The sequence below is a fragment of the Mixophyes fleayi genome, chromosome 10, assembly GCF_038048845.1.
Source record: "Mixophyes fleayi isolate aMixFle1 chromosome 10, aMixFle1.hap1, whole genome shotgun sequence".
Lineage (NCBI taxonomy): Eukaryota > Metazoa > Chordata > Amphibia > Anura > Limnodynastidae > Mixophyes > Mixophyes fleayi.
The window spans coordinates 79,618,709-79,636,236 of NC_134411.1; the positions used below are offsets into that span (position 1 = coordinate 79,618,709).

The following is a 17,528-nucleotide window of genomic DNA, read 5'->3' on the forward strand; positions in this document are numbered from 1 at the left end:
CTTTGTCAAACCCGCAGTTTAGTAAATATACCCCATAGACACAAAGTGGAGATGTTGCCTATAGCAACCAATCAGATTCTAGCTGTCATTTTGCAGAATGTACTAATTAAATGACAGCTAGAATCTGATTGGTTGCTATAGGCAACATCTCCACTTTTTCAAACCCAAAGTTTAGTAAATATACCCCTAGGAATCTAGATTTTTTCAACAAAAATAATAAGTCCTTTTAGTTAAAATCTGCATGGTTATATATGCTTTACTGGGTTTACAACTTGTGGGAGGTGCTAGGCCTTTTTCCTCATTTACCAGGCCTGGACAACCTGTGGACTGCCAGATGTTGTGAAACTACAAGTCCCAACACACCTTGCCAGCTATCAGCTGGCTACTATCTGGCAAAGCATGCTGGGACTTGTAGTTTCACAACACCTGGAAAGTCACAGGTTGTCCAAGCCTATACTAGGCAGAATAGACTAGTGCTTACAGCTTAGAGCTGTCACAGAGACTACAACACATGAAACGACTGTGTATATGTGATCGTTATGTTATTACAGAGACAGTCCAACAGCTGATGATTTTAAATGCTGACAATTATCATTACCATTCTGCCACGGAAATACATATGTACACGCCATAAAAGATAATAGAGTAGGCAAACTGAATATTGTGAGTCTACATATGGTAGCTAGCTTATGCCCCGGTAGTCTGGATCTGGCTGCGCCGGGTCCTCTTGGGATTTAGCATTGGCTACGGATCACTTCTTACTGGCAGTACATTGTTAGGACATTCTTCTGGTTCCCTCTGATTAGAAGAACAGGGGGTCTCAGGTCTTGCGAGAGGGTCTCCAGCCAGGCCATGTACAGAGAGCTGGGACATTTCCCTTTCCTAGCAACGGGCATTGTTCTGTAAGACATAAGGCTTCTGTCAGGTAAAGGTAGTAGTATTGGTGAATATCTGATATCTAAGTCGTCACTTCATAAATAATTACCATAGGGGGAAAGGTCTGATCCAGATATAGACATAAAAGGAAGTGATAGCACCCAGCGCGGGCAGGGGGGTTATCGGGACAGGTGTGTAGGGCCACCATCAGGGGAGTACAGTGAGTACTGCAGTATGGGGCCCAGGAGCAGAGTGTGGCCCCACAGTGAATTAAGAGAGGTAGCAGGTGCCATTTCTAGGCTGCAGCTGCTCCTGAGATGTGAGAGGTGGTGCGGGGAGAGACCTCTGCGTGTAATTAAGGATGCGGTAGTGGGCCCCCTTGTAGGCAGTATGTCTGCCTCCACTCCCAAGATGTCGGGGCCCTACAGCTGCCACCATTTGCTCCAGTCCCAGCCCCCCAGGTGCTCAGTTCCCGGACAGAGAACCGCGACCAGGCAGAGAGACTCCGAGCGGTATCGCTGATGTCATGTAATTAATAACGCCACAGCGCTGCCAATAGAGGGGAGGCGAAAGGAGACAGAAAGAAGATGCAGAGAGGTAAGAAAACTACTGCAGGGGTTAGAGGGATGGGCGGTGACTGTAGAGAATGGGAGGGAGGCAAATGCTGGGTAGAGAATAATTTAAAAATGAGGGTGGGGTGAGAGAAGGAAGGAGGGGGGCCCGTCTGTTATATTTGTACTGGCTTTGCAGTTTCTGCTGGCAGCCCTGCAGGTGTTTACCATATAAATATATACCTATAAATTGTAACTATGTTTTCACCCTTGAATGACTCCATGCCCCCTCCTGCCTGAAATTCACCCTTGGTTGGCAATAATTTATTTGGAAATGGAAATGACACATGTATATTTTGGGGAAAGTAGGATTGGGTCCGTTATATTAGATATTAGAGAGGTTTAGGGATTTTTTTTTAGAGATAAATCTTTTACATTGCACCCTTCCATAAAGGTACGGTTACTGCTCAGCTACAAGATCCAGGATGTGGTGGTTTATCAGCAGACACAGAGCCATATATTACCCTGATCTGGTGCACCAAACAGTAACACAAAAAAAGTGAATAGTAGTTATATTCGTTCAAAAATTATTCTCTTCTGTTTAGTATTTGGTAAAAAAAAAAATCTTTGGAGCAGATGTTCTACTTTTATCAGCATGTTTTTGAAAGCAGATGACAATGCATGAACTACATCATTTGTTCCGTGTACAGTGACTGGCGGTCGGCAGCCCTGGAGCCACTAGCGGCCTGTGGGTGAAGCTTAGCGGGTCATCAAACTGAACCCACCGACCTCCACATCATGTGACCTCCGCTGAATGCAGAGAGGTCACGCAGCACATCTGCAGCTCACTCCTCAGCGGGACTGATTCCTGCGTAGGTAATCATTAAGACGCATGGGTTTTTAAAAATTATTATTCAACCAGGGTTAATTAGTAATTCAATTAGCAGTGGGTGGTATCTGGTATTCCCACTGAGTATAAGTGGATCTGAGGGGCAGGTGGGAGCATTTTGGGAAAAGTGTTGGGGGGAAGGGGGTTTGAGTACTGAGGGGCGTTTGGAGACATTTTGGGATCAGCTGCTGGCTAATATGGGGGCACCAAGGTCATCTTGATGCTATTGTTTTCCATTTTAGGAAAAATGTAATGCATACTTGCCAATTCTCCCGGAATGTCCGAGAGACTCCCGCATTTTGCGAGAGTCTCCCAGACTCCCGGGCGAGTGTGACAATCTCCCGAATTCTGCCCACTTCACTAGGAAGTGCCCCACTTCCTAGTGAAGTGGGCAGAATTAGATCCCAAACGCCGCGATTCCCGGTGGTCCCGCCCCACAGCTGTCAAATGACGCAGGTACGTCATGCCGTCACAGGGGGCGGGGCCGAAATGACGCGATTTTGGTCGCCGCGCCACCCTCACGCCCACCTCCACTGGCTGGCTCCCGGAAGAGAGCTGAAGAAAGTCGGTAAGTATGAGGTAATGTGGGTAATGTCTACCTACAACTAAAAGGTTAAGCTTTTGTGAGGCAGCCACTGGGTGTGGCCAGGCTTTGGGTATTTGACTTGCTAGATGAGCCTGATTGGACCATCGCATATTTTTTCTCCTATGGACCAATCGTGTGTATAAGAATCAAGGAAGAGGTTGGTCTAGTGACCAGTATATATAGCAGAAGGTTTAGCTCAGCTCTAGATGGTCCTGTAGGGAGAAGCTTGTCTTGCTGGGCCCAAAGCCTGAGACCCAAGTAGCTATAGCATAGTAAGCCGCTGTCCGATAACCTAGGACATGAGTGTATTAAAGCAACCTTCTACCGAGATAATTCGCTCACGCAACCTATCTAAACAACACATGGGGATCTATTTACAAAACTGCGGGTTTGAAAAGAGGAGATGTTGTCTATAGCAACCAATCAGATTCTAGCTGTCATTTTGTAGAATGCACTAAATATAGGACAGCTAGAATCTGATAGGTTGCTATAGGCAACATCTCCACTTTTCAAACCCGTCGTTCAGGAAATATACCCCATGGAGTGACTTGCACCTGTGCGACACCTCTAGTCTCTGGCCAAGATTATTTCATATTTAAATTGGTTTGAAGCTCTTTTATTCATTCATTTTTATATGGATCTGCACCTTTAACATTTACTGCTCTCGTACAGTGTTACAATCCACCTATTGTATTGGGGACAGTGTGATTTGTCTTAACCTAATGACATCTACCCTGTACTCCTCATTGAATCACAAGATAAAGTAGGTTTCTTTAACTTTATAACTGCCCTCTGGCAATTTCCTTCTCTGAGATAATTAAATGTAGGAAACGACTCAGAACACTGTGTACAGTTATATTTAATCCTCCTCTTCTCTATTTACCTTCTACCTCTGGCTAAATACTGCTGTGTCTTTAGTACTGTGTCACTAAAGTAAACCCCTTCCTTTTGAAGCAGCTACTAGGTCTTCCAGGCAGATCCTCAGGAAAATTTAATCAAGTCTCTTCCAAAGTGACTTATTTCACCCTTTATACAATGGTTGGCACAAGTTATTTTACAAACCCAGTTGCTGAATTAACCATCATTCTTAAGTGTGTGAGTGTTTTTATTAATCTCAATTAAGTCCAGGTTTCTACAACTACAAAATAAGTTGGAAGTGCATGAATAGACCGAACTAGGTGAAATGGCTCATTAGTACTTATATGAGATATAAAGGGTAATTTACCAACATGCTGATGTGGATTAGTGCATCAATATGGGAACAACTGCAGCGGAGCAAAATATAGCCCCTTTTTATGGGAGGAGCTAGGAGGATAGGGGCATTCATTACTGTATGCTCGTCACAATAAGTTGCCTGGTTCCTGTTGTGGACTAGATTTTCAACTTCAAGGGTTTAGACCAGTGTTGGCTAACCTGTGACACTCCAGTTGTTGTGAAACTACAAGCCCCAGCATGCTTTGCCAATATATAGCAGCTTATTGCTGGATGGGTATGCTGGGACTTGTAGTTTCACAACACCTGGAGTGTCACAGGTTAGCCAACACTGGTTTAGACTGTGCATTTAGGGTTGTTCTCAGTGTGGCAGGTGACCAAAGGACCTTTCTACATCCACAAAACCATTTATTTTATCCGTCCTCTGAGGAGCTGGAGATTGGGTGTCAGTAATTACTTTAAAAGGAACGGCCATAGGTGTAACTTTTGGCGTAGCAGGGACCCTTAGTATCTGCCACTTGGGCTGTCCCTGCTCTGCAACCCCTCTGCCATCTCTAAGCCCTGAGGAAAATAGTGCAGTGTCTGTGACCAGCAGGGGGCGTAATGAGCTACCTGACCTCTGACACTGCAGGGCGTTAAAGCCCCAGAATGCTTTGCTCACTAGCCAAGAACTTTGATGCTACATTGTTTATTGTTTACACCATAACCATTTGCATTTGCACCCACAAACCGCCACTAAAAGTGTTTTTTACTGGGGCAGTTCCCAAAAGGAACTTTTATTTTTACTATCTTCCCCACTACCTATATTACAGAAACGGACCATTGTGCACAACATGAAAATGGTTCATATTGGGAGCTATGTAACCGAGTTCTCCTATAGACCGAGCACTTCAAACTTTCTGCTATCAAGGAACTTTATTATACTCACATGACAATTAGAGCAGCGTCCCGAGAATAATCCAGTAACACCTCATTCAATCTGATTTGTCTCAAAGACTAGAGAGAAACGTAAAGATAGTCAGTGTGTGTTATAATCAGGAGGGTGTCTGGGCGTCACATTGCCTAAATTGGTGCCACTCCTTAACTATTAAACAAAATATCATAAAAAAATAAGTATTATTGTGGTTTACACTATAAAACATAGATTTGTCAATTTTATCATTACTTTTATAGCCAAAAAAATAGATTTTTGCTCATACATTCCCTACTATTCGTAGCACCCCAAAATCTACCGCCTCGGTTTGTTTCACTACTGGCACCAGAACATATAAAGTAAGTATTGGCCTTCAGACCTTGGCTTTGTTTCTTGTGACTTCCTCATCTGAGATCTTCCATGGACAGTCTCGTCTCATCTCGTTTACTAGGACCTCATCTTTGCCGCCGTCGTTCAGCATGTACGGAGCAATAAGATCTTCAAACCGCTTCACACTGTCAAGAAGAACAAGTTTGAGAAGAGTGGACACTAAGGACCATTCACAGACGTAAAAACCGTGGAATCTTCAGCCTATTTTGTGCCAGTGAGCCGGTATTACGGTACATGCGTCAGGATGCCAAGGAAGTAGGGGGTAAACTATGCGTCTTCTGGTGGGAGGTACTGGGCAGATCACGCCGTTGGGTCTATCTGAACGATTCTGAACTATTCCCAAAAGAAACATGAAGATTTTGTTCTGCAGTACCAGATAGGCAATTGAGCTGTAAGGGGGAAGTGCACAATTTGGGGGACATGGGTGTTTGCAGGGGCGTACAGAGGCTTTTTCTTCCCGCAACACCACCTGTTATAGTTGGACTTTGAAATTAAACTTTTGTACTGTGCACATTTCCATCTGAACCTGCAATCCCATAAATGGTCACACAGACAGGTATTACAGGGTCAATTCTATAAATTGGAATGTGGGTGTGTTCCTATAGACCTAGGGCATTTCCCCGTAATGCTATGTGTTACGCATTTCATACTTTGCAACCAGATGACCTTTACTGTGTTTGTATTATTTTACCTTTATAGATTTGAGTTCACATAAAGTGGAACCCAAATAAATAAAACACATTTAACGACGTCTTCAAATGTTTTGTAAGATGCATCCAAGCACATATGTTTAAGTGATAAATAAGTATTTTATATTGATATAGATATAATGGGACTGACTCATTAAGGAGAACACAGCATAAAAAAGGAGTAACTTTGCACCTTGGGCAACATCATGATACATTGGAGGGGAAGGGGGGGTAAATTTAAAATGCAGGGACAGATTTATAGTTGGGGTAGGACATGTCCTAGATCAATTTTAAATTTCAGTGTACAAATAAAGCTATCAAGTATTGAAGTGCTAGATAAAAAAGCAGCCAGTATTTAACTTAAATGCAAAATAATAAATTGATTTGCACCCCTTGCATTGTAACATGGTTTATCTAGTGAAGGACACAGACCAGGATTTTGCTCTAGTTAAGGGCACACGGAATGAGGCCCAGTAAATTATGGGATTTGTATCTATAGGGACATAGGAGGTTTACATTTTTATAGAACCCACCTACGTTCTTTGCTTCCTCTGCAAACACAGAAGGACTATATGGAGATCATTTGTAGCAGAGTGGGGATATAGCTGGTAACCTGACTGAGAGTACAATGATCGTGAAGTGTTAAACCAGAGGATTAACCTATTAAGTTTTCATTTCCAATCACATTTGAATTCGGCATCTCTGAGATGGTATACTTTTAAAAATATTTCTTAAGTGGGGGTATGTCACTTTAAATGGGTGGTACCCTTTGGAAAATAAACAATGTCAGCTAACATAAATCCAATGTAATGGGTATTTTGGGAGTCACAGAGTGATGGAATTTTGCTCCTTGGTTTTTTCTTCACTGACAGTAGATAAAGCTCGTTGCCATTAACCATCTGATATAATACAAGTTAACCCGTGCATGATACTCATGCATTCTAGTCAAATCAAGCTACTTAAGGTGTTAAAAAGGTTCTTGTCATGCATTTGGGCCATAGCCCAGGCTTCAACCACCAACCACTCCCCACTGTCACCCCCGGCAACCACCAACCACTCCCCACTGTCACCCCCGGCAACCACCAACCACTCCCAACTGTCACTTCTCCTTCAAGAAATATATATATATATTTTTTAAATCTTTATAAACACTTTTAACAATTAACAAATTAAATTAACAAATTAAAAACATCTTAGTATGCGAAATTTCAGCCCTTTCTGAATTTTTTTTTCCACACACACTAAGAATTTAGTAGGTCAGTGCAGGCCCGGCGCTTCCATTAGGCAACCTTAGGCAGTTGCCTAGGGCGCCGGGACCTGCAGGGAGCCGCTGCCGCTGACTAGATTTGAAAATCTAGTCAGCAGTGAGAAGTGGGAAAGGTTGTGCAGCGGCGGCCGGGTGCCGCCGCTGTTTCTTCAATGCCCACCCAGGCTGCCCGGCGCGTCGCTCCCACTGTCTGTCACACACCTGATCACTGACATCAGTGATCAGGTGACACTGGGTCACTCTTCCGCGGCGCCTGTGTAGTATTTCACACTGTCTTTCTGTCAGTCACAGACAGTGTGAATAAAGTTTGCTACCCAGCGCCCCCTCCCTTCCCAGCATGCCACAGCTGCTCCACCCCTCTCCTCTGGTGTAAAGAAGCTGAGGAGCGGTGGGCAGCCATTACAGAAGAGCCTCTCTGCATCCAAAACAGTAAGTATCTTTATCTTTTATTTTTTTTTGTATTATTAATTTCATTTTATAAAAAATGGGGTACCCAAAGGGGAAGTGTGGAGGAAAAAAAATGTTGGGGGTGGGATTTTTTATTATTATGTCACACATTATGGTCTATATTTAATTTAAAAACTATGGTGGATAAAATAATTATTTTATTGCACCTCATGCTCTATATTTGACTTGCATAAAGTCAATAATAGAGCATGACGAGCCAATAAAATAATTATTTTCCACCATAGTTTTTAAATCAAAGATAGAGCATGAAGTTGCAAATAATATAAATTTTTCTCCCACATAGCTTGAAAATTAAATATAGAGCATGAGGTGGAAAATAGTATTTTTTTCAATGGTATAAAAATTACTAATTTCCACGTCATACTCTATATTTGATTTGCAAAATATGCGGTGGAAAAATGACTATTTTGCACTTCATGCTCTATCTTTGATTTAAACACTATGGTGGATAAAATAATTATTTTATTGGCACCTCATGCTCTATTATTGACTTGCTGCAAGTCAAATATAGAGCATGACGTGTCAATAAAATGGTGCTGCAGGGGGGACGACGACAGAGGACATGGTGCTGCAGGGGGGGGACAGAGGACATGGTGCTGCAGGGGGGGGGCAGAGGACATGGTGCTGCAGAGGGGGGGGACAGAGGACATGGTGCTGCAGGGGGGGGGGACAGAGGACATGGTTCTGCAAGGGGGGGGGGACAGAGGACATGGTGCTGCGGGGGGGGGGGACAGAGGACATGGTGCTGCAGGGGGAGGGGGACAGAGGACATGGTGCTGCAGGGGGGGGACAGAGGACATGGTGCTGCAGGGGGGGACGACAGAGGACATGGTGCTGCAGGGGGGGGGGACAGAGGACATGGTGCTGCAGGGGGGGGACAGAATACATAGTGCTGCGGGGGGGGGGGGGAGAGAGAGCACATGGTCAAGCAGTGGGGGGGCAGTATGCTGCAGGGGGAGCAGAGTGTGATGGGTCATTCTCACAAGTTTTTGTTCCCATATCTAATACTTGGATACTTCCCCTCTAGAAATCCTGTGATTGCCCCCGGACAGCAGTGGAGTCTGGACAACGTTCTCTATGAAACATCACGGCAGCCAGACCGCTGTAGGAGGTAAGGCTTATGTTTTTATTTTTTTTTACCGAAAGTGAAGTGTGTGAGGGTCTGGGAAGTGGGTATTTGGCGTGTCTTGGGGTGGGTGGGGGGGGCGGTATTTTGAAATTTTGCCTAGGGTGCTGAGAACCCTAGCACTGGCCCTGGGTCAGTGTATAACTCCGCCCAGCGGTTTCCACACACACACACACACACACACACACACACAGACAGACTAACACACGCCACTAGACATTTATATTATAGATTGAACGCTAAGTATAGACCACTCTCAATGCTGAACAGGCAACAGACCTGGTGCTATAATATCTTTCACAGTGACTCTCAGTATACACATTTCATACTGTCCTTACTGATCAGAGCGAGGCTTCTGGTTGATATCTGGTAAGACGTGCACCTCGTGAAATCCAATTCTGAACTTACTCAACAGAGAGATTATCCTGTAACACAAGTAAAAATTAAACATGTTGAATGAATATACACACACCCCTATGTATTTGCAGTACAGCTAGGGGTGTAAAATGGGAATTCGCAGCATTAAGCTCCGTCCCCTCCATTCAATGCCGTGAATTTCGGCATTTTATAGTAGGGGCTGGGCTCCTACCCCTTGTCACATGCCTGGGGGAGAAATCTTAAAAGTTGGCAAGTATGATCAAAATTAACCCATATTTACATATCAGCATATCTCAAACTTGTGACCTCTTGCTCCTGCAGAGGAGGGAAAACATAAGTTGAGAACAATAAGTGTGTGTTCAAGTAAGTATAGCGCCCACCCCTGAAGTCTTAATGATATACATCCCCCGAAACCATTCTTAGGAGTCCTATGTCTTGCAGGTGACCGAGACCTGATGTAGAGACAGATGATGACATCAGCAGCACTAACTGCTTCTGATTGGCTGTTTGCGTATTGATCCCTCCAGCTTAGAACCCCTTATAAGTTAATTACTGTGAATAGTGATTAACAACGTAGGGGAGGTGCTCCTTTACTAGTACAGCAACTATTGTTACAAGAAGAGAAAGAGAAATTAGTATTCAGAGGGCACTCTTTTGTAGAAATACTTGTTTGTTGTATACTTATAATGATTAATAAAATTAAAAACTTTATTGATAAATTATTAAAAATGCCAAAGCGAAATATTAAAAAATGATTGAGATGTTTGCGAACCTAAAAATTAATCAGTTAAAAGATAGACCTCTACCATGCTGGCCTGCTGTTCATAATATTGTCCCAATTCTTCTGATAGGATAAATTACATATAGTATGCTTGCAGAGAATACTGTTCAGTATGTAGGAGATCCTGTAATTACTCCCTAAATAAATACTTATATCAAGGGAAACAGGAAGGGATCCGGGTGGTATATTAATAGATTAAAGTAAGCAAAAGTGACTATTGAGTTACATCTGGTCTATATAATTAGGGGTGTACTTGGTGCATAGCCATTCAATTTGCTAAAGATAGTAATGTGCTCATTGTTCGTAATATCTAAACAGGTAAGTATCGGTCTGGTTATAGGATACAATGTAGCACGCTGAAACAACCACTAATCCCTGTAATAGTGTCAGAATCACTAGGTGGAATTGATGATACCTGCCAGCAGTTGGCGCTACTGAGTACTGAGGCGCGGAGTCTAACACGCCCCTGGTTTTCACCAGGAACCCCCGCAAGGAGGTATGGACTTCGCTGCAAGGGACGTGCAAGTCGCGGCCCTCAGTATCAGTCAGCTGGTGAGGTAACAATTGAGGCAACGGTGACAGCCCACCAGGATGCAGTCAGCAAGCCGGGTCAAAACCAGAGGAACGGATATAGCCAAATCAGAAGCAGGAGAATGGTCAGGAAACCGGGTCAATACAAAATATCAGTCTAAGCCAGAATCAGGAACCAAGGAGAAGTCAGGAACAAGCCGGGGTCAGAATCCAAATAACAGCAACACAGGAACAAATGATGGAGCAAGGCTGAAGACCAAATACTCTGGCACTAGACATGTGTCAGAAGCTGCCTTATATACCCTAAGGTGCCTCCTGATAGGGTTAGGGAGATTTTGGCGGTAAGACATGCTGGCTGCAGACAGGTGAGCAGAGATAGCGTCCCGCTGCTAGGCAACAGGACGTGGTTGCTTGGAAGGTGCAGGCGTCCGTCTCCTGCACCAAGTGTCAGTGCGGAGACGGCACCTGACAGTACTCTCCCCTTTCTTCTTTTTCAGGGCTTGCAAGGTCGCCTCTCTCTCCTTCTTGAATTTGGCCAATAAGCGAGGGGCATGTATCTCTTGTACATCGATCCAAGATCACTCCTCGGGGCCATAACCCCTCCAGTCAACAAGATATTGGTGGCGACCCCTGGAGATGCGGAAATCAAGAATCTGATTGATCTCATGTTCTTCCCCATGATCAGTCTTTACTGGGACCGGGGGTGGGGTTCTTTTGACAAATCTGTTGAGAACGAGGGGTTTAAGTAGAGCAATATGAAACACATTGTGAATCTTGAGTGATGGAGGAAGAAGGAGTTTGAATGTCACGGGATTTATAACTTGAGTTATTTAAAAAAAGGTCCGATATAACGGGGTGCGAGCTTCATGGTGGGAACTCGAAGTCTTAAATTCCTTGTGGATAACCACACTTTGTCCCCAACTTGAAGTCTGGGGACTGGTCTATGGCGACGATTGGCGCTAGCTTTGTAGCGTCGGGAGGATTCCAATAATTTGGACTTCGCCTGAGACCATATTTGAGAAAAGTCCTGAATGAGATTCTGCACGGCCGGAAGCGCTGAACGAGGTTGGGAAAGTTCAGAAAGGAGAGGGTGAAACCCATAGGTAAGAAAAAATGGAGACGAACCAGTAGATACATGCACCTGGTTATTATGAGCAAATTCTGCCCAACACAAGAAACGACTCCATTCAGCCTGATTACCCGAAGAGTAGGTCCTTGTCACGAGCCGCGGCGGTACTCACAGCCGCCGCGGCTCGCTTCTCATGCGCCCCAGCGTCACCTTGACGACCGGGACGTCATTTCCTCCTCCTGTCCGGCCGTCACCAGGGCAACGGCCGGACGCTAGTTCATTAGCGCTGCGTCCCGGCGATGCTGGTAGTCGGGCGCATGCGCATAAATAGTCAGTCTATGGGGCTGATTAACATTAACATGCGGCCCAGTCTGTCCCCACCATCAGGGGCTCCAGTGAACACCTGATTGGCAGAGTAGATTCCGGGTTGTGCTGTGCCGGCTGGAGGGGTTCCTAACATTATAACCGGCCCACACACTGAGACGAGGTTGCGATGGATGGAAGCGGATCCACACCGTCTCCGGCACAAGCCTTAGCAGCCCATGTTGAGTCCTTGTATCAGATGATCCAGGGATTGGCTGAGCGTCTGTCAGTTCAAGAAGAAGCCGCAAAAACTTCTCAACCCACTCCAAGTTCCTCCTGTGAACCTAAGATGAATTTGCCGGATCGCTTTTCTGGAAATAGATCTCTGTTCCGAAATTTCAGGGAAAGCTGCAAGCTCTATTTCCGGTTGAGACCCCGTTCCTCCGGGTCAGAGCATCAAAGAGTCGGGATCATCATTTCCCTCCTACAAGGTGATCCCCAGTCCTGGGCCTTTTCTTTGCCACAGACCAGTCCTGCCATGCAGTCAGTAGACTCTTTCTTTGAGGCATTGGGTCTACTGTATGATGACCCGGATCGAGTTGCCTCCGCGGAAGCTCATCTACGGGCCTTGAAACAAGGCCGGCGGTCGGCAGAAGAATACTGCGCTGAATTCCGTAGATGGTCACCTGATAGTGGAGGGAACGACCCCGCCTTACGTAGTCAGTTCCGTCTCGGCCTATCGGAACAGATCAAAGATTCTTTGGTGCAATACCCATCTCCTACCTCTCTGGAGGATCTGATGCACCTCTCCATTAAAATTGACAGGAGGTTTAAAGAGCGGAAAACTGAAAAGGAGACATTATCACTTCCATCCGCCTTCGTTCCTGTTTCCACGGATGGTGAGGAACCGATGCAATTAGGAGCATATCGTCTTTCCCCTGAGGAAAGAGACAGGAGACGATCACAAGGCCTATGTCTTTATTGTGGCACAAGAGGCCAATTCTCCCGTTCCTGCCCAAATAAGCCGGGAAAAGAGCATGCCTAGGGAACGAGAGGAAAGTTCACCTAGGTCTGCAGATTGTCTCCCCAAAAAATGCCGTATTGATCCCTGCGCAGCTCATGTTCAATACCCGTTCCATGGACCTGGCAGCCTTCATTGACAGTGGAGCTGCGGGCAACTTCCTTCACATCGGGTTCGCCCGCTCTGCTGAAATTCCCATGGTAAGACTCAAGTCTGCTGTTACTGTCTGTGGTTTAGATGGAGCTCACTTACCCAGTGGCAAGATTTCCTGGGAGACCCCGCCACTACAGTTGAATATCGGAGCCCTCCATTCAGAATCAATAACCTTCCTCCTTATTAATTGCTCATCGGTGCCCTTGATCCTGGGTCACCCATGGCTTTCCCGGCATAACCCTGTAGTGGACTGAATAAAAGGAGGAATTGTCCACTGGAGTTCTTATTGTGAACAGTCATGTTTGTCACTACCGCTGCGGGTGATCCAGTCTATTCCGGAGCAACTTCCCTCACAATACCACGACTTCTGGGACGTGTTTTCCAAGAGAGCGGCGGATACCCTACCACCTCACCGTGACTTCGACTGCGCTATCGAGCTCATACCTGGTTCCAAGTTGCCTAAGGGACGCCTGTATTCCCTCTCAGCTCCCGAGACCAAGTCCATGCAGGAGTATATTGAGGAGAATTTGGAAAAGGGCTTCATCAGGCCGTCCAAATCTCCAGTAGGAGCTGGTTGTTTTTTTGTATCTAAAAAAGACGGAGGGCTAAGACCCTGTATTGACTACAGAGGATTGAACCTCATCACAGTTAAAAACACCTATCCACTTCCTCTCATCTCTGTATTGTTCAATCAACTAAGAGGTGCAACAGTCTTCACCAAAATTGATCTCCGGGGTGCATATAACCTCATACGTATTAGAGCAGGTGATGAGTGGAAGACGGCATTCAATACGCTCTCTGGCCACTATGAATATTTGGTCATGCCGTTTGGTCTGAGTAACGCCCCTGCAGTATTTCAGGATCTAATTAATGAAGTACTACGTGAGTTTCTGGGACATTTCGTTGTGGTTTACTTGGACGACATCCTCATATATTCGGACTCGTTGTCAGTACACCAGGGTCATGTCAGACAAGTTTTACAAAAGTTGAGAAAACATCATCTCTATGCTAAACTCGAAAAATGTGAGTTTGAGGTTCAGAAGGTATCCTTTCTTGGTTATATAATCTCCTCGGAGGGATTCTCTATGGACCCAACCAAGGTCCAAGCAATCCTAGACTGGGTACAACCGAATAACCTCAAGGCGGTCCAGAGGTTCCTGGGATTCGCCAATTATTACAGGAGGTTTATTGGCGGCTTTGCGGATATCGTGGCTCCTATCGTCACCTTGACCCGTAAAGGAGGTGATCCAGCTGTTTGGTCACAACAGGCAATAACTGCATTCGAAACCCTGAAGAAAGCTTTTGTGTCTGCTCAGGTCCTCAGACACCCGGATCCTAAGGTACCGTTTATTCTTGAGGTAGATGCCTTTGACGTCGGTGCTGGGGCCATCTTGTCACAAAAAGATCCCCAGACCCACCGCTTACATCCATGTGCCTTTTTTTCCCGTCAGTTTGCCTCAGCAGAAACCAACTATGACGTGGGAAACCGAGAATTGCTGGCAATTAAATGGACCTTTGAAGAATGGCGACACTGGTTGGAAGGTGCTGCACACCAGATCTCCGTTATAACGAATCATAAGAATCTGCAATATATACAGTCAGCCAAACGTCTGAACCCCCGACAGGCTCGTTGGTCGCTGTTCTTCACTCGGTTTAACTTTATTATCACCTATCGTCCTGGTTCTAAAAATATTCAAGCGGACGCTCTGTCCAGAAGTTTCCTGGCACATCATGCTCCAGTCACTAGCCCAGAACCTATTGTTCCTGTGTCTATAATCCATGCCGGATTAACTCAAGATTTGAGCTGTACATTACAAAGGTTCCAGAGGTTGGCTCCTGACAATACTCCGGTAGGATGCCTGTTTGTTCCTGTTCATCTAAGAAAGGCAGTCCTTGCCGGAGCACACGGTAGTCAGTCTGCAGGACACCCTGGGATCTTCAAAACATTGGAAATCCTTTCCCGTACTGTATGGTGGCCATCACTGTCTGCCGACGTCAAGAGTCACGTCTTGTCTTGTGAAGTTTGTGCCAGGAACAAAGTTCCCAGGACTGTAGGTCAGTTGGTTCCGTTGACCGCACCTGCAAAACCTTGGACACATTTGTCCATGGACTTTATCGTTGATTTTCCACCTTCTGCGGGACACAATACCATTTGGGTCGTGGTAGACCGCTTCAGCAAAATGGCACATTTCATTCCACTAACCCGGCTTCCTACTGATCGAGATCTAGCCATTCTCTTCATACAACATATTTTCCGTCTCCATGGACTTCCTTCTGATATCGTTTCCGATCGTGGATCACAATTCATTGCACAATTCTGGAGATCCTTCTGTACCCTACTCAGAATTAAAGTCAGCTTGTCATCCGCATACCACCCTCAGTCTAACGGGCAAACCGAAAGGGTTAACCAGACCCTAGAGCAATTTTTAAGATGCTACACATCAGAATTCCATGGTAACTGGTGCTCCTTGTTGCCCTGGGTGGAATTTGCCTGTAACAACTCCTGTCACTCATCTACCAAAATTTCTCCGTTTTTTTTGTAATTACGGTTTTCACCCCAGATCTAACTCCTTGTATTCACTTCAGTCCGTTGGTATCCAGGAGATCCGCTCCACTGCCAGGGATCTCAGAGTTATCTGGAGGAAAGCACACTCATCATTGAGACACGCTTCACTTGTTGCAAAAAAAAATTCGGACCGACACCGTACCATCTGCTCCCTTAAGGTTGGCCAGAAAGTGTGGCTGTCTACAAAAAATATCAGGCTCAAACAGCCTTGTAAGAAGTTGGGTCCTAAGTTCATCGGGCTGTTTCTCATCATCAAGCAGGTGAATCCCGTCACATTTAGGTTAAAAATTCCGGGCTCGTTGAGGATCCCCAACACGTTTCACTGTTCGCTGTTGAAGCCGGTACTATACCCTGGTCAAGCCCAGTCTTCTAGTGTGCCTGGGAGAGGTTCCAGCGGGCCACAAAGGTTTGTGGTTCAAAGAATCCTTGATTCTAAAAAAGTGCAAGGGCAGGTGCACTTCCTGGTACAGTGGAGGAACCGCGGGTTAGAAGAACGCTCTTGGGTTCCGCGGAGACAACTCCATGCTCCCAAACAACTGAAGGAGTTCTTCAGGAAATTTCCGAAAAAAACCTGGGTGTCGGGGTTCCTTGACCCCTCCTCAAGGGGGGTACTGTCACGAGCCGCGGCTGTACTCACAGCCGCCGCGGCTCGCTTCTCATGCGCCCCAGCGTCCCGGCCGTCACCTTGACGACCGGGACGTCATTTCCTCCTCCTGTCCGGCCGTCACCAGGGCAACGGCCGGACGCTAGTTCATTAGCGCTGCGTCCCGGCGGTGCTGGTAGCCGGGCGCATGCGCATAAATAGTCAGTCTATGGGGCTGATTAACAGGCATTAGCCTGCAACTGTGTAGGTCAGGGACAAGCCCTGATTGGTCCTGCTGGATTCTTGTAATTACTCTGCAGGAGTGTGTTCAACTGCTGATTGATCTGTGTCTGTATTTAAGGCAATGAGGTCTGCTGCCTCATTGCCAGTTATAGCTTCTGTGCTCCAGTCTGCTGACCTGCTTGTTCCTGTTCCTGTATTTTGATACCGCTACTGATTTCCCGTGTATGACCCTTGGCTTTGAATTGGACTTTGCTTGTGTTTCCTGTGACCCTGATCTCTGGCTTGTTTACTGTTTCTGCTATCTGCCTGTGACCCCTGACCTCAGCTTGCTTACCGATACTGTTGTCTGCTGCCGGCCCTTGACCTCTTGTGGACCTCACTCCGCTTGCCTGGGTTCTCCCCAGCCGGTACACACTTCACGACCCTCTGTCAGTCTGCGGCCCAGTCTGTCCCCACCATCAGGGGCTCCAGTGAACACCTGATTGGCAGAGTAGATTCCGGGTTGTGCTGTGCCGGCTGGAGGGGTTCCTAACAGTCCTGAGAAATTGTTCCAAGTCTTGGTTGACCCTCTCCGTTTGGCCGTTGGTTTGAGGGTGGTACCCTGAGGAAAACTTTAGATTGACCCCCAACTCTTTGCAGAATGATCTCCAGAACTTGGACACGAACTGTACTCCTCTATCCGAGATAATATCCTGGGGACAGCCGTGAAGATGGAAAATCTCCTTGATGAAGAGGTTAGCAAGGATAGAAGCCGAAGGAAGTCCCTTGAGAGGTATGAAATGTGCCAACTTGGAAAATCTATCCACTACCACCCAGATAGTATTGAATCCATGGCTAACTGGTAAATCGGTGATGAAATCCATAGAAATACTAGTCCATGGTCTCTCTGGAATAGGAAGTGGTACCAAGGGTCTTGCAGGAGACTGCCTAGGT

General features: G+C 45.9%; 1 protein-coding gene across 1 annotated transcript in view; it reads right to left on the reverse strand.

Annotated features, from left to right (window-relative positions):
- Nucleotides 1-385: 385 nt before the first annotated feature.
- SLC12A3 (solute carrier family 12 member 3) overlaps nucleotides 386-17,528 on the reverse strand; it is a 65,776-nt gene continuing 48,633 nt past the window's right edge. Inside the window, exons 23-26 of the mRNA XM_075188973.1 lie at nucleotides 9,306-9,392; nucleotides 5,407-5,542; nucleotides 5,043-5,110; nucleotides 386-900 (exon numbers count right to left, since the gene is read on the reverse strand). Of these exons, the coding sequence (XP_075045074.1) occupies nucleotides 759-900; nucleotides 5,043-5,110; nucleotides 5,407-5,542; nucleotides 9,306-9,392 (433 nt within the window). The 3' untranslated portion in view covers nucleotides 386-758. The remainder of the gene's footprint in view (nucleotides 901-5,042; nucleotides 5,111-5,406; nucleotides 5,543-9,305; nucleotides 9,393-17,528) is intronic.